At 37.7% G+C, this 25,346-nt stretch overlaps 4 protein-coding genes across 4 annotated transcripts in view; 3 read left to right on the top strand and 1 right to left on the bottom strand.

Moving 5' to 3' along the window:
* Nucleotides 1-479: 479 nt before the first annotated feature.
* Nucleotides 480-1,021, top strand: LOC123879270 (histone H4). Its single transcript, XM_045926926.1, has one exon. It carries the CDS (start codon nucleotides 592-594, stop codon nucleotides 901-903), a length of 312 nt encoding a protein of 103 aa, XP_045782882.1. The 5' UTR covers nucleotides 480-591; the 3' UTR covers nucleotides 904-1,021.
* Nucleotides 1,022-2,922: 1,901 nt separating this feature from the next.
* On the top strand, nucleotides 2,923-3,590 carry LOC123879267 (histone H3-like). The gene has a single exon (XM_045926922.1). It carries the CDS (start codon nucleotides 3,005-3,007, stop codon nucleotides 3,413-3,415), a length of 411 nt encoding a protein of 136 aa, XP_045782878.1. The 5' UTR covers nucleotides 2,923-3,004; the 3' UTR covers nucleotides 3,416-3,590.
* A 1,708-nt stretch (nucleotides 3,591-5,298) lies between these two features.
* Nucleotides 5,299-6,352, bottom strand: LOC123879268 (histone H2A, sperm-like). Its single transcript, XM_045926924.1, has one exon. The coding sequence runs from the start codon at nucleotides 6,294-6,296 to the stop codon at nucleotides 5,901-5,903; it is 396 nt and encodes a 131-aa protein (XP_045782880.1). The 5' UTR covers nucleotides 6,297-6,352; the 3' UTR covers nucleotides 5,299-5,900.
* Nucleotides 6,353-11,445: 5,093 nt separating this feature from the next.
* Nucleotides 11,446-25,346, top strand: part of LOC123879272 — a 30,672-nt gene continuing 16,771 nt past the window's right edge. Inside the window, exons 1-12 of the mRNA XM_045926928.1 lie at nucleotides 11,446-12,268; nucleotides 13,325-13,559; nucleotides 14,462-14,715; nucleotides 15,107-15,269; nucleotides 15,760-15,880; nucleotides 16,969-17,185; nucleotides 19,390-19,475; nucleotides 20,653-20,801; nucleotides 21,210-21,368; nucleotides 21,939-21,992; nucleotides 22,819-22,948; nucleotides 23,739-23,905. Coding sequence (XP_045782884.1) covers nucleotides 11,610-12,268; nucleotides 13,325-13,559; nucleotides 14,462-14,715; nucleotides 15,107-15,269; nucleotides 15,760-15,880; nucleotides 16,969-17,185; nucleotides 19,390-19,475; nucleotides 20,653-20,801; nucleotides 21,210-21,368; nucleotides 21,939-21,992; nucleotides 22,819-22,948; nucleotides 23,739-23,905 — 2,394 coding nt within the window. The 5' untranslated portion in view covers nucleotides 11,446-11,609. The remainder of the gene's footprint in view (nucleotides 12,269-13,324; nucleotides 13,560-14,461; nucleotides 14,716-15,106; nucleotides 15,270-15,759; nucleotides 15,881-16,968; nucleotides 17,186-19,389; nucleotides 19,476-20,652; nucleotides 20,802-21,209; nucleotides 21,369-21,938; nucleotides 21,993-22,818; nucleotides 22,949-23,738; nucleotides 23,906-25,346) is intronic.

Here is a 25,346-nt window from a genome sequence, read left to right as displayed (position 1 = left end):
AATAGAATAGATTTTTATTCAAATAAACTTTTACAAATGCTTTTGAACCGTCAAATAATTTACCACTGGTTCGGAATGCAGTTCCTACCGAGAAGAACCAGCAAGAAACTCGGCGGTTGCTCTTTTCAATTGTTCAATTTACAATAATATTCCATACCAAACAAGCAATTACTACTAAAAAGCGAAAGGTCGACGGTTCAAACCCCGCCCGTTGCACTATTGTCGTACCTACTCCCAGCACAAGCCTGACGCTTAGTTGGAGAGGAAAGGGGGATATTAGTCATTTAACATGGCCTAATATTGTTTAAAAAAAAAAAAATTGCAGCCCCGCGCATTGCTGGAGCGAGTCAAATCCATGCTTTTTACCTTCATCTTGTTAAAATCTTAAATCCACGCGGATGACATCGTTAGCCGAGTACCTGTGTAGTAGATAGCTACTAGCTATAAAACTCAGTTAATTATATTGAAATATTATAATTAACTCGGAATTCATTAAACCAAACATTTTTAAAACTACCCACATTTAACAACGCATACCTATAAATACGAGTCACGCATTCTCGCCTTACCAGTTGTTATTTAACCACCAAGATGACAGGACGTGGAAAAGGCGGTAAAGGGTTGGGCAAAAGCGGCGCAAAACGCCACAGAAAAGTCCTTCGAGACAACATTCAAGGCATAACCAAACCTGCAATCCGAAGATTGGCCAGAAGAGGTGGTGTTAAGAGGATTTCAGGGTTAATTTACGAAGAGACACGCGGAGTTTTGAAAATATTTTTGGAAAATGTGATTCGCGACGCAGTAACTTACACGGAGCATGCGAAAAGAAAAACTGTGACAGCTATGGACGTTGTCTATGCTCTAAAACGGCAAGGAAGAACTTTGTACGGATTCGGTGGATAATAAAAGGATTCGGCGTAAATAATGGAGAATAAAGTGTTATAATGGAGAATAAAGTGTTATCAAATGTTTAATTAATTTATTACAGAGAATACAACAAGGCCCTTTTCAGGGCCGCAAATATTTCCGTTTCATACTTCTCTTTCTTTCTTATTACTTAGATACTAGCTGATTCTTGCGACTTCGTCCGCGTGGATTTACGTTTTTCAAAATCCCGCGGAAACCCTTTGATTTTCCGGGATAAAAGTAGCCTATGTGCTAATCCAGGGTATATCTATTTCTATTCCAAATTTCAGCCAAATCTGTCGAGTAGTATTTGCGTGAAGGAGTAACAAACATACACATACACATACACACAAACTTTTGCCGTTATAATATTACTAGCTGATGCCCGCAGCTTCGCCCGCGTGGATTGGTCAGATCCCCTGCAGCATCAGGATTGAGGAGTTGGAATCCCAATTTTTTATGAAACAATGTCGCAAAGTTCCTCTATCGATTAAAAAGAAATGACGCAAATCGGTTCAGAAATCTCGGAGATTTCGGTGTACATAGGTAGAAAAACACAACTCCCTTCTTGAAAGTCGGTTAAAAAAGTAACCTATGTTACACCCTGGTCAATCCTCTACTTGTCAGTGAAAATCCCGTCAAAATCGGTTCAGCCGTTCTGAAGAAGCCTTTTCAAACAGACAGACAGACAGATAGACAGACAAAAATTTTAAAAACGTGTGATTCAGTCATGGTATCGTTCAAATAACCATATGACCTTAATATGTGGTAGTTATTTCGAAATTACAGACAGACACTCCAATTTTATTTATTAGTATAGATATAGATAGATTGTGAAATGTTTACATTAGTTGCGGTCGGTTCTATAGGTATAGTACACGACAGGTCGAGATGGCAATCGAGTATGAGTCGGAGAGACTGCCCGTACGCCCGCATGTCACCCGCGCTATGCCGCATCGGGTTAGCATGGAAGCTGCGCGGGGCGTCCCCACCCCAATTGCCATCTCGACCTGTCGCGTGGTGGCTTAGACTTCAGCCTCCGATTCGAGAGGTCGGGAGTTCAATCCAAGCACCCTTTAACTTTTCGGAGTGTTGTGCATTTTTAACCCCCAACCCAAACAGAGGGGTGTTATAACTTTGACGTGTGTATCTGTGTATGTGTTTGTGGCATCGTAGCTCCTAAACTAATGGACCGATTTTAATTTACTTTTTTTTTGTTTGAAAGGTGGCTTGATCGAGAGTGTTCTTAGCTATAATCCATGAAAACCGGTTCAGCCGTTTGAAAGTTATCAGCTCTTTTCTGGTTACTGTAACCTTCACTTGTCGGGGGTGTTATACATTTTTAATTTATACTTGTATGCAATTAAATAGCTGGTGTAACTTGTTTTAACGGCGCGGTGTACGAAAACATTGTGAAGAAGCCTGCATGAAGCTGAGAGTTTTCCATATTAGGTTTGCCGAATGCCCCGTATTTTACGGGTAACCCCGTATTTCAGGGTGTGATGATACAGAAACTCGTAATTGCGAAAGTAAAACACGGGGTAAAGCTCCCGTATTTTTACAAATTTTAATTTTTTTTATATTTTAACATTCTTGTTTGAAATTCTTATTATTTGTTGTTATAGCGGCGATCGAATTGCACATTATGTGAAAAAATTTCTAGGTACCTATTACTATTCATGAGATACAGCCCGCTGACAGACGGACGGACAGACAGCGGAGTATTAGTACTTAATAGGGGACGGACGGACAGACAGCGGAGTATTAGTATCTACTTATGGGTACGGAACCCTAAAAATGAGGGTTCACTTAAAAAAGTGATTAAACAAGGATGCCATAATTATTTCTGTTCCTATCCCACTTTAATCAGATCATATTTCACCGTCTCTTTTTAACCTCAAATAATTTTTAACTTTTCTCTTTCTAACATTTTATTTACCAAAAGTTTCACTCCTTACAATTAACCATAAAAGTTACTAGAGTGGGGATAGCAAAGACTATAAATGCGATACAAAACCAATAGACTTAATAGAAATATTTTTTATTCAAATAAACTTTTCAATCGCTCAAAGAGATAATCAACACTCAGAAAATCATAATGGCACGAACTAAGCAGACCGCGCGAAAATCAACAGGCGGCAAAGCGCCAAGAAAGCAATTAGCCACAAAAGCGGCTAGAAAAAGCGCCCCAGCCACGGGTGGGGTCAAAAAACCACACAGATACCGCCCAGGGACCGTAGCGTTACGAGAAATCCGAAGATATCAAAAGAGCACAGAACTACTCATCAGGAAATTACCATTCCAAAGACTAGTTCGTGAAATAGCGCAAGATTTCAAAACGGATTTGAGGTTCCAAAGTTCAGCTGTCATGGCGTTGCAAGAGGCCAGCGAAGCGTATTTGGTTGGACTATTTGAGGACACTAACCTCTGTGCTATACATGCTAAGCGGGTGACCATCATGCCGAAAGATATACAGCTGGCTAGAAGAGTGCGCGGTGAACGGGCGTGATTTAGTTTTACAGTGAAAAAAAAAGATTCCGACGAATTGAGGACCTCCTCGTTTTTTGAAATCGGTTAAAAATTAAAAGGATAGTGGTATTTTATTATATGAATATATGAATTAATCATTTGTGTATTATATGTCTCTTTATTCGGTTAGGACAAAGCCCTTTTCAGGGCTGCAAGCACTTCATTTTTTTCTAAAATCTTTTTTTTATTACTTCCTTCCTTAAATGTGACTATTTACAGGGTAAAACTAAAGGTGACTAGCAATTGGGGTCAAAACCCATCACACTAATATTATAAAGGCGAAAGTTTGTATGTGTGTGTGTGTGTGTATGTTTGTTACTCCTTCACGCAAAAACTACGGGACGGATTTGGCTGTTTAGAACGGAGATAGATAATATCCTGGATTAGCACATAGCCTACTTTTTATCCCGAAAAATCAAAGAGTTCCCACGGGATTTCGAAAAACCTCGAAGTCGCGGGCATCGGCTAGTATTATATAGTCTATCTATATTATATAGTATAGTCCAGGAACCGTTGCATTACGAGACATCCGAAGATGTCAAAAAAGCACAGAACTACTCATCAGAAAATTACCATTTCAAAGAATGGTTCGATTGGTGCAAGATTTCAAAACGGATTTGGGGTTTTTTTTAATTCAGTTACAAGTTAGCCCTTGACTGTAATCTCACCTGGTGGTAAGTGATGATGCAGTCTAAGATGGAAGTTAGTGGTGCAGTGGAAGAGTGGAAGTTAGGAAAAAGTCCTTTTAAGGGCTGCAATTATTTCATCTTTTTCAAAAATAAAAAGTGTTCAAGTGTTTCATTTTTGTGCACGAGTCCTAGGGCTCTTACCCTAAAAGGGATAAACATACAAATGTAAATTAAAAATTTATAACACCCCCGACAAGTAAAGGTTACAGTAATTAAAAAAGAGCTGATAACTTTCAAACGGCTGAACTGATTTTCTTGGATTATAGCTAAGAACACTCTCGATCAAGCCACTTTTCAAACAAAAACAAACTAAATTAAAATCGGTTCATTAGTTTAGGAGCTACGATGGCACAGACGGATACACAGATACACACGTCAAACTTATACCCTCTTTTTGGGTCGGGGGTTGAAAACGAAGCCATTATAGGATCACTTATCGGTGTTTTATAGGATATATTTCGGAGAGTGTGCACAGGAACTTTTCGATCTTGTCCCCCCCTTCACCATTTTACCACCGAACCGCAAGACGTCGAGCGAGTTTCCATCCTTATGTCGTTGACATTCCATCTACACGCACGAAACGTTTTGCGTCTTCATTCCTCATACGCATGGCTAAGGTTTGGAATACTCTCCCGCGATCTGTGTTTCCTACCAATTACAATCCGGGTATCTTTAAATCAAGAGTGAATAGGCACCTTCTAGGTAAACGCGTCCCATCTTAGACCACATCATCATTTTCCATCAGGTGTGATTGTGGTCAAGTCCTATAGTGAATAAAAAAAAAAAAACTTTGTTGTCTGTATGTCTGTCGATCTGTCTGTCATGTCTGTCAAGAAAACCTATAGGGTACTTCCCGTTGACCTAGAATTATGAAATTTGGCAGGTAGGTAATTAGAAAAAAATGTTCATGAACAAAATTAATATTTTCAATTTTCAAAGTAAGATAACTATATCAAGTAGGGTATCACATGAAAGTGCTTTACCTGTACATTCTAAAACAGATTTGTATTTATTTTTATGCATAATAGTTTTTGATTTATCGTGCAAAATACCCGAGTAGGTACGGGACCTTCGGTGCGCGAGCCTGACTCGCACTTGGCCGGTTTTTTGGTGCTGAAAACTATGAAAATATAAATAAAACTTCGATATAATGTTATTGAAACAACTGATAAGCTGCAGTCCTGAAAAGGACTTTGTTATTTTTTTTTGGTTTGTTATTTTTTTTTTCTTTTGTATTGTGTTTTGTTTTTTTTTTATTGTGTTTTGTTTTTTTTTTATTTTTTTTTTCGACTGTGAGGTTAATTATGTTCGTTCTCGTTCGGAGTTCAATTTATATCCTGTTTTTCGTTGAATTCTTTTTATTTATTTTACTGTCGTAGAATCTATTCTAATAATTCAGCTGCAAGCTTTGTCCAATTTTTTTGTTGTTTTCTATTTTTTTTCTTTTTTTTCTATTTCATTTTTATGTATTTGTGTCAATTTTTTTTGTTTTTCCCATTTTTTCCATTTTTTTGGCTTTTTCCATTTTTTGATTTTTTTCTGTTTTTTTTTCATTTTTTCAATTTTCTTAGTCCCAAAATAGCAGTCCTGGAAAAGACTTTGTTCCGTGTTTTTAAGTGTTTCTTTGACATTTCATGAGTAGTTCGCAATTGAGGTTTTCCGGTTCGCTTCGATTCGTTTTTATTTTCCATTAGTTAAGATTATTTCCATGTGGACGTTTTTTCGTTTTTGGTATAGTTTTTCTATTTAAATTAAACTTTTTTTTTTGGTAGCCCCCTAATACTGTTGCGATTTTTGAGTAGATTCGCTCGCATCCTTGCTTTTTGTAGTTTTCTTCGGTAGCAGCACTGCATTTATAGATGGTAGTACCCCTCCTTGTGTAATAGTAGCACCGGCAAGCATCCTACTCAGTTCTTCATCATTTCTGATTGCAAAAAGAATATGGCGGGGCGACATTCTTGTCTTGTGGTTCTGTTCTGCGACCTCCATGCCAAGTTCCAAAATTTCCGCGGCCAAGTACTCCACCACCGCTGCCAAGTACACCGAAGCACCACTTCCGATCCTTGGCGCGAAGTTCCCCTTCTTCAGTATCCTGTGAACTCTTCCAACAGAAATGTTCAGCCCAGCTCGTGTAGATTTGGTTTTGTTCTTGTTTTTAGTTTTAGGGGGCATTTTTTTTTTTTATATCTAATAATATGGTGCAAAGCGAGATTTTTTTGTCTGGAATGGTACGACGTGTTTATAACGTTTCGTAGTCTGGCAAATATAGTGTCTTGTGCGAGTTGAAAATTACTAGACTACCTATAATATAGATAGACTAGAATACATATAGATATGAATCTATACCTCAAAAGGAAAAAAATCTTATAGGAGGAATCTTTTAAGAGTATCGTTTTTTGAATTTTCATTGTATCAAAACCTATAGGGTACTTCCCGTTGACCTGGGATCGGAAGCAATGGCACAATGTAAAGGGGAAAATCCGAAAACCGGGAATTTATACTTAGTTAAAGATCATAAAAAAATAAAGTGTTAATATTTCTTGTACGATGGGAGGAACTTCGTGTGTGAGTCCGACTCGCACTTGGCAGGTTTTTAAGTTGAAGAACCTAATTTTTTGGGTTGTGAGGAGTTTCTACTCAGACCAGGGTGCATTTGGAAACCTTATAGCTTTAGTTTTCATTATCATTATCATTAAATAAAATCAATAAATCACACTAATATTATAAAGGCGAAAGTTTGTATGTGTGTGTGTGTGTGTATGTTTGTTACTCCTTCACGCAAAAACTACTGGACGGATTTGGCTAAAATTCGGAATGGAGATAGATAATATTCTGGATTAGCACATAGGCTACTTTTTATCCCGGAAAATCAAAGAGTTCCCACGGGATTTATAAAAAACTACATCCACGCGAACGAAGTCGCGGGCATCAGCTAGTAGGTCCATATATTTAGCGGAGAAAACGCGTAACAAACATACAGTCGAATTGAGGACCTCCACCTTTTACATAGATCATCCTGTGCCTAAATCTGTCTCTATTAGGGTTCCGTACCTCAAAAGGAAAAATGGAACTCTTATAGGATCACTTTGTTGCCTGTCTGTATGTCTGTCTGTCCGTCGTGTCTGTCAAGAAAACCTATAGGGTACTTCCCGTTGACCTAGGATCATGGCAGGTACTTAGGTAAGTCTTATAGCACAAGTAAAGGATCCCCCTCCTGTATATCCTAATCACACTTCACATCACACTAATATATAAAGGAGAAAGTTTGTATGTGTGTGTGTGTGTTTGTTACTCCTTAACGCAAAAACTACTGGACGGATTTGGCTGAAATTTGGAATGGAGATAGATAATATCCTGGATTAGCACATAGGCTACTTTTTATCCCGGAAAATCAAAGAGTTCCCACGGGATTTCAAAAAACCTAAATCCACGCGGGCGAAGTTGCGGGCATCGGGTAGTATTATAAAGGAGAAAGTTTGTATGCGTGTGTGTGTGTGTGTTTGTTACTCCTTCACGCAAAAACCACTGGACGGATTGGGCTGAAATTTAGAATGGAGATAGATTATACCCTGGATTAGCACATAGGCTACTTTTTATCCCGGAAAATCAAAGAGTTCCCACGGGAATTTTATAAAACCTACATCCACGCGAACGAAGTCGCGGGTATCAGTTAGTCTGTAGATATGCCTGACATTTTTCCATAATGTTCTCAAAGGTGTGTGAAGTCTGCCGATTTGCACTGGACCAGCATGGCACGCTAAGCCCTTCTCTTTCGTGCCCGTGCTCAGTAGTGAGCCGGCAATGGATTGATGATGATGATAATATACAACAAGTGTAAATTAAAAAATTTATAACACCCCCGACAAGTGAAGGTTACAGTAACTAGAAAAGAGTTGATAACTTTCAAACGGCTGAACCGATTTTCCTTAGATTATAGCTAAGAACACTCTCGAACAAGCCACCTTTCACACAAGAAAAACTAAATTAAAATCGGTTCATTAGTTTACGCGCTACGGTGCCACAGACAGATACACAGATACACAGACACGCAGATACACAGATACACGTCAAACTTATAACACCCCTCTTTTTGGGTCGGGGGTTAAAAACTCGAAATTCACTATAATAATACTTGTATGCCACGTGCCGGCGAACCGTTACAAACATCTGCCTAGCAGCTGTGTGCAGGGGTGCACAACCTTTGCGACTAGCGTTGGGTTAAAAACGTCATTATCAGAAATTGATGATAAATTAATGTATGTATGTTTGTTTGTATGTATGTATGGCACTTTATTGCACCACAAAACACAAATGACAGGTCACAAAAAAAATCACCAAAAAAGTGCGGGTCGGACTCGCGCAACGAGGGTTCCGTACTTGGGTATTTTTTCCGACATTTTGCACGACAAATCAAAAACTACGTTTACGAAAAAACACGTTTTAGAATGTACATTGTATAGATAAAGCCCTTTCATAATATGATACCATTGGTATAGTTATTTTACGTTGAGAATTGAAAATATTATTTGTTCATGAACATATTATCTTCATTTTTTTTTTGTGGTGTAACCACAAATTCACGATTTTCGGATTTTTTCATTTACTTGTGCTATAATACCTACCTACCTGCCAATAGCTGCCACAAGTAAAGGAAAAAATCCGAAAACCGTGAATTTGTAATTGCATCATACATAAAAAATTAAAATGCGTTCATGATCAAATAATTAGTATTTTCAATGGTCAAAGTAAGATTGCTATACCAAGGGCGATACTGTAATGAAAGGGCTTTACCTGTACATTTTAAAACAGATTTTTATTTATTTTTATACCAAAAAAAAATATGATTTACTAGCTGATGCCCGCGACTTCGTTCGCGTGGATGTAGGTTTTTTAAAATTCCCGTGGGAACTCTTTGATTTTCCGGGATAAAAAGTAGCCTATGTGCTAATCCAGGGTATAATCTATCTCCATTCTAAATTTCAGCCCAATCCGTCCAGTAGTTTTTGCGTGAAGGAGTAACAAACATACACACACACACACACATACCCTTTATAATATTAGTGTGATCGTGCATAATGTCGAAAAAAATACCCGAGTACGGAACCCTCGGTGCGCGAATCTAACTCAAACTTGGCCGGTTTTTTTAAACAGTTTTTTCATAAACGAACCGAATGTTGTCAACAACTGTCAGCATTGAGGCGACTTGCCGCTCGTACCCGCATTCTATAATATTGACAGTAATTTTATCCATGACCAGTACATACGGAACTTTGGAAATCTATGACCTTGACTTAATAGGTACTAATCATGTACTAATAATAAAAGACTAACTGACTAACTGATATAATCAGCGTACTAGTCAGTCTAGAAATTGAAGATTTTGCATACTAGGTTGGATTTTTCTAACCTAGCTAACGCTCAAATAAAATGGATTTTCAGAATTATTGAGCTACTAGCCGATGTCCGCGACTTCGCCCGCGTGGATTTAGGTTTTTTGAAATCCCGTGGGAACTCTTTGATTTTCCGGGATAAAAGTAGCCTATGTGCTAATCCAGAATATTATCTATCTCAATTCCAAATTTCAGTCAAATCCGTCCAGTAGTTTTTGCGTGAAGGAGTAACAAACATACACACACACACACACACACACATACAAACTTTCGCCTTTATAATATTAGTGTGATACTAGTACATTTACCTCGCTCATTTACCAAGGTGTCACTTTGCTGTGGTTTACCAATCTAAAACCATCGCCGCCGGTCCACTACTAAGTACGGGTCTAGGCCAAGTGCAGATTGACAGACTTCACACACCTCCAAGAATATGATATTAAGTATAGAAAACTTTTAGGCATGCAGGTTTCCTCACGATGTTTTCTTCACCGTTAAAGCAAGTGATATTAAGTAATTGCTTAAAATGCACATTACTACGAAAAATTAGAGGAGCGGGATCGAACCCCCAGCCTCTCTGACTATCAGGCTAGCGTCTTAACCGCTACGCAATATTATATACATAACCGTTTTAGGATTACCAATGCTTTAGTCTAAGTACTGAACCCTTAACAAGATTTAATATTTCAAGCGGACCCCTAAATTCTCACCCCACAAAAATGGTCCTTCCGTTCGAAGAAGCTCATTCAAATAATTGCACAACACTTCAAATGACAGATACAACCGATTTTTAACCTTAACATACTATAATTACAGCGAAAATTCCTTTATCAATTAATACTAGACTTACGTTCTTTTAAGAATGTTTAGCTAATGAGTAAATTAATCTCGTTCAAAAGAAATACTATCTTACTGCTATCGAAATAAGGTTAAAATTCCAATAAGTTGCAATTCCTATAGCGCGTGCTATAAACACAGGGGTGCGCGCGCGCCGTTTCCGAACCCTATTTTTTTTTTTTGAAAATGGAATGTAGTAGTTGACCGTTGAATGTTCGTACGAAAAGACGCTTGTTTATTATACAAAATCTTATTTTCTTAGAAGAATACTTCTTGAAAAAAATTAAAAAAGTGTCTTTCGGGAAACCTTTATTATAGTGAAAAAAGTGTTATTTTTATCAATTTGAAATTGATTTTAACCAATAAAGAATAATGTACCTAACTAAAGCAACAATTTAAGTGTCCCTGTAGTGTAAAAGAAGTGTTTTTTTTTTTAATTTTAAAAGCAATTAAAATGTGAAGAATTAGTATAGGTAAAGTAACCATTGTGAACCAAGTAATATAAATACCTAATGTAATTTGTAATACTAAAACTCCAAAAAATATTTTTAAGTGACAACTTTGTGAATAAAAGATAAAATTCAAGGGGAAAAGGTGTGATTAAAAGTAAAGTGTTTATTTCAATATAAATAGTGTACCTACTTATAAGTACTTAAGTAATAATAGTGAACTATATATTATCAAAAAGGTGTTATAAGAAAACTATTGGACCCTAACCGTTCCGCTTGCAAAGTTACCCCAACAGGAACCACGGTCTAAGAGACCCTTAAAACAAACTAATTTCTCTCCTCTCGGCTTCGCACGGGTTACCTATTAAAACTTCAGAAAGAAACTCAATCTATCAGTAAAAGTTTGAACAAAAATTGCTTAGTACTTTTGAGATTAGTGCTCTCAAACAAACAAATAAGACTTTATAGTTAGTTACTTACCTAATTGTACTAAGTATTATCACGTATTTATAGTGATATTTTACAGATTTTTGTCTTAAGTAGGTAAATATTACTTAGGATATACGAAACGCTTAAAGTTCTGAACTTTTTGAGATTAGAGTTTTCAGACAGACAGAAGGTTATGCTGATATTAGGTATTTTATAGGTGTGAAGTTATAGTGAATAGTGATTGGTAGTATAGTGATCTTATAAGAGATTTTTGACTTAATATTCTGAACTTTTTGATATTATAGCTATCAAACAGACGGAAACGTTTAACGGATTACTTCATATACTATGTAGTAGATAAATAGAAACAAAAAAAAAACATGGAGTCGCCAAAAATCGTGTACAAATATTATTCAAACCCAGCGTTTTGCGCACAAAGTGAGGTGGTTTTCCAAAAAGCATGTGTTACCAAGATAGTCTCACCGAATCGAAGAATGTCGCCTTTAGGGGCAAATTCTCCACGAAAAATGGAATCCAACCGAATACTAAGGACCGATATCTCTGATAATCCTCTGAGAATGTTCCAAGGGAGAAGGGAAGAACAGGGGCCTCCGGAATTGCCGCCAAAACCACCGAAATATCAATTCCATAGACAAGCATCCTTGGTTTGTAAGCCGTCTCGCTCTGTCGTACGGTGCAGGACAAGGAGCGAGGATTTAGAAATGGCACAGTTTAGACAGAAACAGCAAGTCAAGTATGAAAGAAATGCCGAAAGCGATGATTGTTTAGAAAATAATAGATCGAAAAACAGATACATTAAGTACAATAGAAGCATAGACAATGATGATTTAGAAGAGAACAGATTGAGGCATAGATACGAAATTGATGACGATGGTATAGACTATTCTCCCACTAAGAAGAGGATAATAGAAGCAGATGAGAGTGAGATAGAAGAGTATAATGTAGATGGACCAGACGAAAATGAGATGAAAGAAATACCGACTGAAATTGTTAAGACTGTTAATGGGAAAACTCATAGGTAAGTAGAAATATCTGTTTTTAATCCCCGACCCAAAAAGAGGAGTGGTTTAAGTTTGACCTGTGTATCTGTGTATCTGTCTGTGGCATCGTAGCTGCTAAACTAATGATCCGATTTTAATTTAGTTTTTTTTTTGGAATGTGGCTTGATCGAGAGTGTTCTTAGCTATAATCCAAGAAAATCAGTTCAGCCGTTTGAAAGTTATCAGCTCTTTTCTAGTTATTACTGTAACCTTCACTTGTCGGGGGTGTTATAAATTTTTAATTTACACTTGTAATAAAATAGTATTTATGGTTATCATCATAGTGAACCATCGCTGGTCTATAATTCACGGGTCTACGGTTCGGCCGTAGTCTACCACGCTGGCCAAGTGCGGATCGGCAGACTTCACACACCTTTGAGAACATTATAAAGAACTCTCAGGCATGCAGATTTCCTCGCGATGTTTTCCTTCACAGTTAAAGCAAGTGATATTTAACTTCTTAAAACGCACATGACTTCGAAAAGCTAGAGGTGCATGCCCGGGATCGAACCTTGGACCCTCCGACTAGGATGCCGACGTTTTAACTACTAGGCTATTACCACTTACCAATTCTAACCGCTCCAGAATACCGTAAATACAGCCAATCCAACAATTGAGATTGTGACAATGGTTGATACAGCTGTTCTGTACTTAACTAGAGGTGCTTATTCTAAGACTAACTTATGTCTACGACTCCGCAGTGGACTACACAAATTTCAAACCCTATTTAACCCTTTTAGGAGATGAATTTTCAAAAATCTTTTCTTACCGGATGTCTACGTTATAATAGCTATCTGCGTGCCGAATTTCAGCCCGATCTGTCCAGAAGTTTGAGCTGAATGTTGATAGATCAGTCAATCTCCTTTTCCTTTTATTTATTTAGATCCCGATCTGTTCAGAACTTTGAACTGAATGTTGATGGATATGTAGCTCAGTCAGTTAGTTAGTCAGTCACGTTTTTCTCTTATACATATATTAAGAATTCAGATATTTGACAGGCTACAAGTTTTTACCCTCTAACAATCTATTCCTAGATACGCAATAGTCCCATCAGACGATGAAGACACTAGGAGGAATGTTACCTTCACATCACCACAGATGTCCCAGAAGAATCTAATAGCCACCCAGAAACTCCACGAACTACTGTCCACGCCAAGGAAACTGAAGAGCTACGCAAGCCAGCCATCTGTGAGGATCACTCCAAATAAGCTGGACAGTCCAAGATACCCTGGAACTCCTATGAAGATTATATCCAGTACACCAACTCAGGTATGTGTTTCATCATCATCATCATCAGACTGTGGATGTCCACTGTTGGACATAGGCCTTCCCTAAAGAGCACTACCACACCAGGTCCTCAGCCTTCCTCATCCAGCCACTTCCCGCCAGCCGGCTGGCAAGTATGTGTTTATTCTTTCACAATCTGTTGATTGATTCCAACAAATCTAATGCAGCCTAACTATCCTAGCTGAAGTAGCATACGAAGCCAGATTGTCAGGATAACCTCAAAATCCATGATACCCTTGGAAGAGTTCAAACACCTATGAAGATTATATCCAGCACACCAACTCAGGCCTGCCAAATTATTTTTATTCCTTGACATCTTGACTGCGATCTGACCTACTAAGGATTATGTATTAAGTACTAGAGAATGCCCGCGGCTTCGCCCGCGTGGATTACGTTTTTTTTATCCTGTTGGAACTCTTCGATATTCCGGGATAAAAAGTAGCCTATGTCCTTCCCCAGGATGTACCCCAAATCTGTATCGAATTTCATTAAAATCAGTTCAGCGGTTGGGCCGTGAAAACGTAGCAGACAGACAGACATACAGACACACTTTCGCATTTATAATATTAGTATGGATTTACCCTATTGGATTGGGGGTTGCATGGAATAGAGCATAAAAGTCGTTTGTATCTACTGGCTAAGCAAAAATAATATCAGTTCAGAATTATAGCTCTGATCCTGGCTAAAAATGCCGCAACTACGACCCCGAACTAGTTTTTTACCAAGCAGTACTAGAATGCCAGTCAGTATTGGCAGCATTGTGGCCAAGAGCTCTACAATTTGCTTAACATGGCAAAGAAACTGAATCATCTAGTGTGGTATCAGCTTGTGATAGTATAATTTACTATTTAAAGGTGCCTATAAATTGATTTCTTTCTTCTCAGATCACACCTTCAAAATCATGCGCAAACCTAACATTAACTAGAAATAGCAATACATCACCCATTTCCCCAAAAGCCCAGCAGAAGTTGAACTACGGTGTATCAGATTACGATAGGCAGGACGTTTTCGTCACCAGCTCCAGGGATAAGAGGGAAAGGAGTTTCGAAATGGATAGGAGGGAGAGCAGCAGAGAAAGTAGGAGTGATAGGAGAGTGGAGCCGAGAAGAGATAAGAACACGGCTGTCATCATGCCCAGGTAAATAACTTGATATACCAACCGATTGAAAATCCGATAATAATATATCGCTATACTATATTATATCGAAAGTAACTTTACAAATCTTCCAGCAGTTCCAGCATAGCTAATACACACTGGTATTACCGTCTATCTGTCTGTCTGTCTCTAGGTAGTTATCTCACAAACCGTAATAATTAGAGACTTGAAATTTTCAGTGGCTATTTCTATTGCCGCTATAACAACAAATAATAAAAAAAAATTGCTGCCATGTAAATAACAATAAAAAATGTGCTATGGTACGGAACTCTTCGTGTGTGAATCTGACTCGCACTTTGACCGATTTTTTAGTTCTTGCAGGTGATTGCTTTTTCTCAAATCATACAATTGCCTTTGCCCTCAACTCTTCCAGAGTAGCAGCGCAGTCACCATCAGTATACTCAGAAGACACGATATACAAATCGATCTCCAGCCTAAAGCCCAATGCCACAGCTGCATCGCTGACTATCGCTGCACTGATGTTGACGCTCTGTGGTGGCCTGACCACTGGCCTGAGCTTTTACATGATGTATACTGTAAGTACATACAAGTGATACAAGTCAACACACCCCTGATATTTAGATCTATACTAATATTATAAATGCGAGTGTGTCTGTCTGTCTGTCTGTTAGCTTTTCACGGCCCAACAGCTTGACCGATTCAGACAAAAGGAGTTAGCTAACATCCCGGGAAGAATATAAGCTATTTTTTATCCCGGAAAATCAAAGAGTTCCCACGGGATCCCTAAAGGCCTGTCCATTCAGACAATTTTCATAAAATTTGGCGCAGAGATAGCTTGCGTCCCAGAAATTGATGCGGGCTAGTTTTTATCCCGAAAAATCAAAGAATGATTTTAAAAAACCTAAATCCACGCGGACGAAGTCGCGGGCATCAACTAGGTATTATATAATAAGGCAAAATGATCATACTGATATAATTATGCTGTGTACCTACTGTAATAATAAGGCCAAACTAACTCAAAATTATTTAATTTTCTTTTACATGATAACTCTTGATTTATTTCAGATGGGACGTCGATATTACCTGGACTTCGGCGTGCTGTCTGGGTTTACATGCTTCCTGCTAGGTCTCCTGGGTTTCAGATCCAGACGGAACCAGCTGCTTCCAAATAGAAATTACATATCTGGTGAGTTACTTCTTTGGTATCTACCAAATAAAGGTACCTATCAAGTTCTGGAATAAACAATTAATTATTTAGGTACCTAAACTTCGATATACTTAATATTTTTTTTTTTTACTTAAATGCGTAAGTGTGTCTGTCAATCTGTCTGTCTGCTAGCTTTTTACAGCCCATCCTCTTAACCAATTTTTACGAAATTTTCATCTTGACGAAGGACATTGGCAACTTTTTAATATAGGGAAATTAAAGATAAATTCGTTGGCATCTAGTATAATATTATTTAAATAGGTAATCAATATTATTACATATATATCTGTGAAACCAAATGGTCACCAACCCATAAAAGCTTTTAAAATAATAAATACCCGCATAAAACGTCATAAAGTTTACAAACTTTATTTTTAGAGCTCGGTGCAACAATTTGTTGTCACCTCTTTACTATCCTGTGGTTTAAAAATGCGGTTTAAAGATAGTGCCTACAGGTGACAGAATAATAAATCAATGATTTTGTAATTTATAGGTACTTCTATAGTCAAAACATTTTGCTCTTTTATTGTAGTCTCCTGTTAAGTGTAAATGCAGATTTATTTGATAAGTAAATCAAGCTTATTTGGTGAAATTTTAGTAGTTTTAGAGCCGTGGCTTAGTGGAGCGCTCAACATTATCCATTTCAACCATTTATGTTGACCCAAGTCTTAAAATAAATAAAAAATTGAACCGAGGAATTGTTGAACCAGTAGTAGTTACCACATCGCTCTGTCCTGCTCTCAGAACAGCGTGGTTGTAACGTGGAACTGGGTCACTACTAACCACAGATTTGAGTTTGTGTCAAGATATTTTTTTTGACGTGACAACGTCGTATAATTCGATAGAGCCGGCTGCACGCGCGAAAAAACATGACTCATGCGGCGTTACCTCGCTCTGAGGCGTTCCATGTATTTATCCTAAAAAAAGTGCCTAGTTTTCAAAACAAACAAGTCTAGTCGATATTATTACTTCAGGCAATTCACTTAGCTACGGCTCAAAACCACTAAAATTTCACTGTTTATAGCTATTTAAATAAATAACACAAAACATTTACATCATTGTTTCAGGATACATCGTCCTCTCATCATTCTCCCTCCTAAGCGCATTCGGTCTACTCATCCTCCTGGTAGTCCAACCCAAACCCGGTACAGCACTAAATGACATAACTTCAGGAGCGGTTTGCAGCATCAGCATACTGTCGCTGTGTCTCGCCTCAGTGGGCGTACTGGCCTCTTATTGCTGCGCTAGAGATCCACCCGACAACAGGGTGGGCACCGCTAGATGGTACTGAAATTTCACGCTCGCCTCGCTCATTCCTATTTTTTGTCCCTACTTCAATATAGTTTTTTGTTAAGGTGCATGAGACGGGTATCAGAGAGAGAATAATCTACACTGTGGCTATGCGCAACCGATTCGGAAGCGTCTGTGTGACAGAATTGTTTTTAACCGACTTCCAAAAAAGAGGTGGTTCTCAATTCGGTTCATTTTTTTATTTAAATGTAGGTTTCTGGACCGATTTGGAAAAAAAATCTCACAAGAGTTTAAAAGACAGGTCTGTTACACTTTAAATTATGTACAAAATAATATTTGAGTTACTACATATTATTGAAAATAATATTATTATTAATTCATTATGTAGGAGAATATGTAAAAAAAACATTTAACTAAGTAGTTACCTACCTACAGTAATTATTTTACTATACCCACCTATTTAAATGTTTTTGACTTATTCGTTTTTTGTCTATCTTATATCTACTAACTACCTAAGTTATTTATGACAGTAAAAAAATGTAATAAAAGAGGTACGAGAGGTACTTAATTTTTTTTAATATGCATCCATGTATGTATCCTATTTAACGTAGTAGCTGTAATAAATTTTTAAATCGCGAAAAATTATTGTAAATGTGAAAGTATTTAACATAAAATGTGTGTATTTGTTTGATTTTGGAAATATAGTTTATATTTTGAGATATTTGTACTTTTATTTAAATAAAGGAACAACAACCCTTCTAAGTTCTAACATAACATAACACAAAAATTAATATATTTCTGGGCTAAATGCATGGATATATTAATAGGGTGACATCAGACACTTGATTTTTAGGGTTCCTTACCTCAAAAGGAAAAACGGAACCCTTATAGGATCACTTTGTTGTCTGTCTGTCTGTCTGCCTGTTTGTTTGTCTGTCAGCTTCGTGACGTTTAACAAGGAAGGCTTGAAAGACTAGAATCCAGAGCTGGAAAACTGGATAAAGACTGAATGTCATCAAAGGACTTTGTCTGTGTTAGCTGGCGGGCGTGCTGTGCCTTTTTGGAGTGTTTTTTTTTGTTAAAACTGACTGGAAAGTGCGTGCCGTGCGTATGTCGGCGAGCGCCGGCACAGACGGGGTCCATACTTGTATAGTTTATCTAACTTGTTACAAATAACTACAAACTTGACATTGGCTAATCTTTGTAAAGCCAGACGAGAGAGAAAAAAAAAAATGTCATCAAATGTCAAATTTACGTCAACCGTTAACGTCAAAGTTACGTCAACGGTCAATGTCAATTGTCAGTCACAGTCAAATTCAATTGTTTTTCGAGAGGGAGAGGAATTTGTTGATATTTTACTTATATTATTCAAGTGATATTAATTATTCGTATTGTGACATTATTTGATAACATAATCGAGCTGGGATGTTTCCGTAACATTTCACAACCGAAAGACTTTCAAACAAGATGTGTTCTTAAAAACCCCACCGAGAGGAGTTTTAGTGATGAAAATATGTATTTTATAGCTTAGTTTTATAGCGATAGGTAAGTCTTTTGTCTCTAATAAGAATATTGCTTTAAATTAGTTCAGACAGCTTTAAGTGTTTTGATAACTAATTAGAACAAAGCATTAGCAAAGTGTCACTTATCTTGTTTGCTTTTGGAACTATTATTGTTCCTAATTTCAAACCCTTTTTTTTTATCTAATTGTTATCAATGACAATAAACAAGGAAGTGATAATTGGTCTTTTTCTTTTCAATGTAATTTGTGCACTGTTTAGAAACAAAGTAATAAAATGCTTAGAATTTTTATACACATTTCTTTCTTAATTTAACTTACCCCCAACCCAAAAAGGGGGGTGTTATAAGTTTGACGTGTGTATCTGTGTATCTGTCTGTGGCATTGTAGCTCCTAAACTAATGAACCGATTTTAATTTAGTTTTCTTTTTGCTTGAAAGGTGGCTTGATCGAGAGTGTTCTTTGCTATAATCCAAGAATATCTGTTCAGCCATTTGAAAGTTATCCTCTCTTTTCTATTTACTGTAACCTCAACTTGTCGGGGGTGTTATAAATTTTTAATTTACACTTATTATGTTTAGGAGCTGATGTCACAGACAGATGTCAAACACAGATACACACATCAAACTTATAACACCCCTCTTTTTGGATGGGGGGTTAATAAGATAGTCATTCAAACAAATGAATAATAAGTGGAGTAATTATCTAATGTTTACAGGGCCAAGATGGCTGATTACCAAATCAGGGAGGCGGCAGAGTCACTGCTGAGCAGTGTGACCATACCTGCTTCATATAGGAATATGTGTAAGTATCCATTGTATAGTTTAAACTCTATCCATACTAATATTATAAACTAGCTGTGCCCACGACTTCGGTCGCGTGGAATAGTGACTTTTCAGGCAGCATATAAGGCGCGAGGCGTGTAGTACGTACTCTGTACGTTAAAAATGTTCGCCGTGATTCTTTAAATTGACATAACTTTTTTATTTATGAACCGATTGACATGAAATAAACACTAAATGTTAAGTGAAGCTTACTACAATATATTAGTGAAAACCGTATCTAAATCGAATAAGCCGTTTCTGATATTAGCGTGCACAAACACACAGACTAACAGACTAAAAAAAATTAATTACAATTTCGGGTTCTGCATCGATATAATAACAACCCCTGCTACTTTTTTTTTATATATTTCCATTGTACAGACACCACTTTTCTACAATTTTATCATATGTATAGATGTGAAAGTGTCTCTGTCTGTCTGTCTGCTACCTTTTCACGGCCCAACAGTTTAACCAATCCTGATGAAATTTGGTACAGAGTTAGCTTATATCCCGGGGACGGACATAGGCTACTTTTTATCCCGGAAAATCAAACAGTTCCCACAGGATCTTCAAAAACCTACATCCAAGGGGACGAAGTTGCGGACATCCACTAGTTTATAATAATTTTTTATGATAATATTTTAGAAATTACCTCAAGTGCATAGGTAAGTGAATTAAAAGCTTAAGTTCAGTTTTTTCCTTTGCCTGAGCTATAAGACCAACCTACCTGCCAAATTTCATGATTCTAGGTCAACGGGAAGTACCCTATAGGTTTTTTTGACAGACATGACAGACAGACAGATAGACAGACAGACAGACAATCAAGTGATCCAATAAGGGTTTTGTTTTTCCTTTTGAGGTATCAAACACTAAAAACAAAAGAATAACAAACAAATGACTGCAGTTCTTATGAATTTTGGCAACTAAAAAAGAACTTTCAATTCATTTTATTTATTGATTTATTTCAACTTTTTATTGATTAGTAATGAATAATGATGTACATATATGCATATATGCATGAATTATATATAGATATACATATATGCATGAATTATATACCATTTATATTTATTTATTTGAATTATATATTATCATGTCTATGGTATAAATGTAAGAATTAGTTTAATAACTAACTGTCCATTCCTCTCTATTTCCAGCACACTCTCAGTCAGTTAACCTGGTCACGGAGGATTTTGTAGCCGGCCACCGACCACAAGGCAGAATGTCATCTGTCCGTCGGTTCTTCTGTCTGTTTGTCACATTCGACTTACTGTTCACCAGCTTAATGTGGCTTATTTGTGTTATGGTGAGTGTACTTTTACTTTACTGTTTTTAGTTTAATTTACTTCCAAGAGATGGCGCTAGTTGTTAGTTATGTTGCGATATCCTTTGCATCTTTAAAGAAATCCTTGGTCATTTAATGTAGCTGGTATTAGTTAAACACTGTTCCTCTTATAATGAATGTCTTCACAATTTAATCTATAGAATAGATAACTCCATCAAAGCTAGGTATTATCAGCTTGTGCTATAAGATTTACCTACCAGCCAAATTTCTTAATTCAAAGTCATTGGGAAGTACCCTTTAGGTTTTCTTGACAGATACGACAGACAGACAGACAACAGAGTGATCCTATAAGGTTTCATTTTTTCTTTTGAAGTATGGACCCTAAAAATTATTTTGTATGTGATAAATAACTCAATTTTTTGTTTTCAGATGAAAGGCGAGACGTTAATACAAATTTTTGACAGAGAAATACTGCATTATAGTATAAAAGTGTCATTATTCGACATAGTCATAGTTGCTATACTGAGGTTCCTCATGCTAATATTATTTTATGCTATACTCTATATAAATAATTGGAGTGTTATTGCTGTAAGTATACTATATCCATATCCATACTATAATCCATACTTCCATATCCATACTATAATATTATAAATGCGAAAGTGTGTCTGTCTGCCTGTCTATCTGTCTGTCTGCTACCTTTTCATGGCCCAACAGTGTAACCGATTCTGACGAAATTTGGTACAGGGTTAGCTTATACCCCGGGGACGGACATAGGCTACTTTTTATCCCGGAAAATCATAGTTCCCGCGGGGTTCCTAAGGACCCATCTACTTTACCGATTTGTATGAAATTTGGCACTGAAGTACCTTGCGTCCCTGCACATACACGCGGCGCCCCTTTAGAGCGCTTTCCAGTCAGTTCTACCACCAATAAACACCAGCAGAACACAAAACCGGCCACTTCTAACTAAAACACACTCCCAAAAAGGCACCGCACGCGCGCCAGCAAACGCCAACACAGACGAAGTCCAAAAGTATGGTTCACCTTTAAAATAATGACTAAAATCGTACTTTTGACGTGATATTTGACATATAAAGCTAAATGGCGCGTGAGCATTATATATGTTTTTGGTAAAATATAATGTCCTTGTTTCAGCTCTCAACAGGTGGGACGTGTGCCTTTTTAATAGGAAAAGTCTTTGTTTATGATGTAAGTATAAAATTTATATACAAGGAACCAAAAAAGCTTAATTTACTATATTCTACAAAAGCCTAAATCAGTCAAATCAGTATGGTGTAACATGCAGCATGCTTTTGGTTCCTTGTATTTTTTTTAAATAATAACATCACAAGTGTAAATCAATTTATAACACCCCCGACAAGTGAAGGTTACAGTAACTAGAAAAGGGCTGATAACTTTCAAACGGCTGAACTGATTTTCTTGTATTATAGCTAAGAAAACTCTTTAGTTTTTAATTTAATTATTATTTATTTATTTTTTAGTTTTAATTTAGATTTAAGTTTATTTTACAAAAAAAAAAAAAACGAATGTATCATTTCAATAAAATTGATACCAATATTCGAGTTTAGAGAAAAACATCAGAATGGACGCCATATGCTCCTGGCAAAAGCATGTTATACAATCGAAGATTATGTAAATGATATAAAAGCATGGATTTGACTCGCTCCAGCAATGCGCGGGGCTGCACTTGCTTGTATGAAAAGAGCAACCGCCGAGTTTCTTGCTGGTTCTTCTCGGTAAGAACGGCATTCCGAACCAGTGGTAAATTATTTTTATTTGAATGAAAATATTTTTTTTTTTATTCACTATAGGCAAGCGCTTGACCACGATCACACCTGATGGAAAGTGATGATGTGGTCTAAGATGGGACGTGTTTACCTAGAAGGTGCCTATTCACTCTTGTTTTAAAGATAACCGGATTGTAATTGGTAGGAAACACAGATCGCGGGAGAGTATTCCAAACCTAAGCCATGCGTATGAGGAATATATTCTATTCTATTCTTTTTGTCCCCAGTGGCCGGATGCCTCGCAGCCAGTGTACCAAGTATTCCTAATACTAACATCATTCACACTAGCATGGGGGGAAGCATGGTTTTTGGACTTCAGGGTGTTACCGCAGGAGTTCCAGGCCAAAGAGTTTATGGGTAAGAAAGAGGTCTAATTACATGTTCTTTCTATATATAGGAATCCCGTGGGAACTCTTTGATTTTCCGGGATAAAAAGTTGCCTATTTCGATTACAGGGACGCAAACTACTTCGGTACAAAATTTCGTACAAATCGGTTAAGTGGATGGGTCTTTAGGAATCCCGCGGGAACTCTTTGATTTTCCGGATAAAAAGTAGCCTATGTCGGTCCCCGGGATATAAGCTAACGCTGTACCAAATTTCGTCAGAATCGGTTAAACTGTTGGGTAGTGAAAAGGTAGCAGACAGACAGACACACTTTCGCATTTATAATATTAGTATGGGTATTAGCCATGCTAATCATGACTAATACTTCCCTTTCCCCTCCAATTAAGCGTAAAGCTTGTGCCAGGAGTGTGTACAATTGTACACAGTATGGTATGGATAACTGTAAACAGAAGTCATTAACCGACTTCAAAAAACGGAGGAGGTTCTCAATTCGTTGGAATCTTTTTTTTTTTTTTAATTTTTTATGTACGTTCCCCAATTACTCAAAGACCAAGAAAGAAGAAAGAAGATTTTTTTTTTGTTTGAAAGGGTATACTGTGCAGGTGGTCCCATATAAATTTGGTGAATAGGGTTTTAACTGGGCATAGCATATTATAGTACAGCGGAGCCACTAAAAATTGTGAAAAAAAAAAACAAAAGAAAAATAAAACCGACTTCAAAAACCAGAAACACTATACCTAGGTATGAAGTAGGGCGAGCTTCACACTTGGATTTCTAATTTTGTTTTATTTTCTTGTGTAGGCCAGGCTGGTCCCTCAGAACGGGCCCCCTTGCTGAGGGCCTCGAGGCCCCCTCGCGCGTCCACGCACGGCGAGTCCACGGTAAACTGGTTCAGTCCCGTGGAAACCCCTGAGGCCAGTCCCCGGCTTCGGAGGCCTGGGGAACAAATCATACTGACGCAAGACCAGGTAATGTAATTCTCACTTCTCATACTCTAACCCCCCGTCCGGACTTCGTCTGCGATGGCGTTTGCTGGCGCGCGTGCTGTGCTTGTTTGGAGTGTTTTTTTTTTTGTTAAGAGTGGCTGGTTTTTGTGTTAGTTGGTGTTTTTTGGTGGTGGAACTGACTGGGAAGCGGTCAAAAGGGGCGCCGCGCGTATGTCGGCGGGCGCCGGCGCAGACGGAGTCCATACTTGTATAAATTCAATAACTTGAAAATATCACAAACTTGACATTGGCTAATCAGAGTAAAGCCAGATTTAAAGAAAAATACCCCCCCGTCCACACACTGCCCGTGTGGCATGGGAAAGAGCGAGGAACGGAGGCAGAGACGTAGTGTGGCCGCGTTACTCGCATGTTTCTCGTTCACGCCCATCGCTCCCTATTTTGTTGGTACGTATGCAATAGCGCGCACGCTGCCACAGTTTCGACGTCCATCGTGTTTCAAAGGCAAGCGACTAGTCCTGTGTCAATCATGAACGATTCATTTGACCAGAGTCGGGTTAAAGTACGTTTGTTAAGTTTGAATACCCGGCTGAGTTTGTTGTGGGCTCTTCTCAGACTTGGGCGCGTTTGGAACCCTCGTAGCTTTAGTTTTAAGTAAGTAATTATCACCACTATATCGTACAAGTTTAACAATTTCGACCATCAAAAGGAGTACAATTGTACCTACTTTGAATAAATGATTTTGACTTTGACTTTGAGTACTCGGTGATCGCAATCAATCGTTTTGAACGATCCAGATCAACCAATCGCCAAGATCCAAGAACGAAACTAATAACTTGAAAGATCGAATCGTAGATAATGAACGATTGATACAGGACTACAAGCGACCTAGTGCGGCGGCGTCGCGATTAATTGCGCGAGTAGAGCCTAGTGTGGACGCACAGTTAGGCTGAAATCTATAAATCGTACTTTGACTTTGACTTTGCCCGGAGTAAGGCTTCAGTTAAAACGAGACAGTTTTATGTCAGCAGTATAGCGCCGTCTCGTTTTAACAGTGTCAGAAAATATCAGTGTGCTCATCTGTTACGCCGTTGAGGCGTGATTGAAGGACAAACCAACAAACAAACGTCATGATATGGACAGTAATCAAGAGCGGTTACGCTCTCATCCGATTCGAGTCCATGAATATACAGATACATAAAAAAACTCGAATTGAACTCAGATATTGCTTACCGATCTCTAATCCAAATCCAAGCTATTCAGTGGACATCTTTGACATATCTACGTCATACGTCCGATGTAAATCCGAGGCACATCCGAGATATTCTCACGGATGACGAAGAGAACTCGGATGACGGAAGTCGGGGCTAGTGCGTAAGCTACCATACAAATAATTCTATGACTACTTTGGAACGTATTTTGACAGATTCGGGTCGAATACAGTGCGTAATCGCCCTAAAAAGTT

Source organism: Maniola jurtina, chromosome 27, assembly GCF_905333055.1.
Source record: "Maniola jurtina chromosome 27, ilManJurt1.1, whole genome shotgun sequence".
Classification (NCBI taxonomy): Eukaryota; Metazoa; Arthropoda; class Insecta; order Lepidoptera; family Nymphalidae; genus Maniola; species Maniola jurtina.
The sequence above is the reverse complement of the archived record's forward strand: the minus strand, read 5'-3'. Positions and strand labels throughout refer to the sequence as shown.

Excerpts from the sequence above, each read along its gene's own strand:
- LOC123879270 (XM_045926926.1), top strand. The coding sequence starts at position 592 with ATGACAGGACGTGGAAAAGGCGGTAAAGGGTTGGGCAAAAGCGGCGCA.
- LOC123879267 (XM_045926922.1), top strand. The coding sequence starts at position 3,005 with ATGGCACGAACTAAGCAGACCGCGCGAAAATCAACAGGCGGCAAAGCG.
- LOC123879268 (XM_045926924.1), bottom strand. The coding sequence starts at position 6,296 with ATGCCCCCTAAAACTAAAAACAAGAACAAAACCAAATCTACACGAGCT.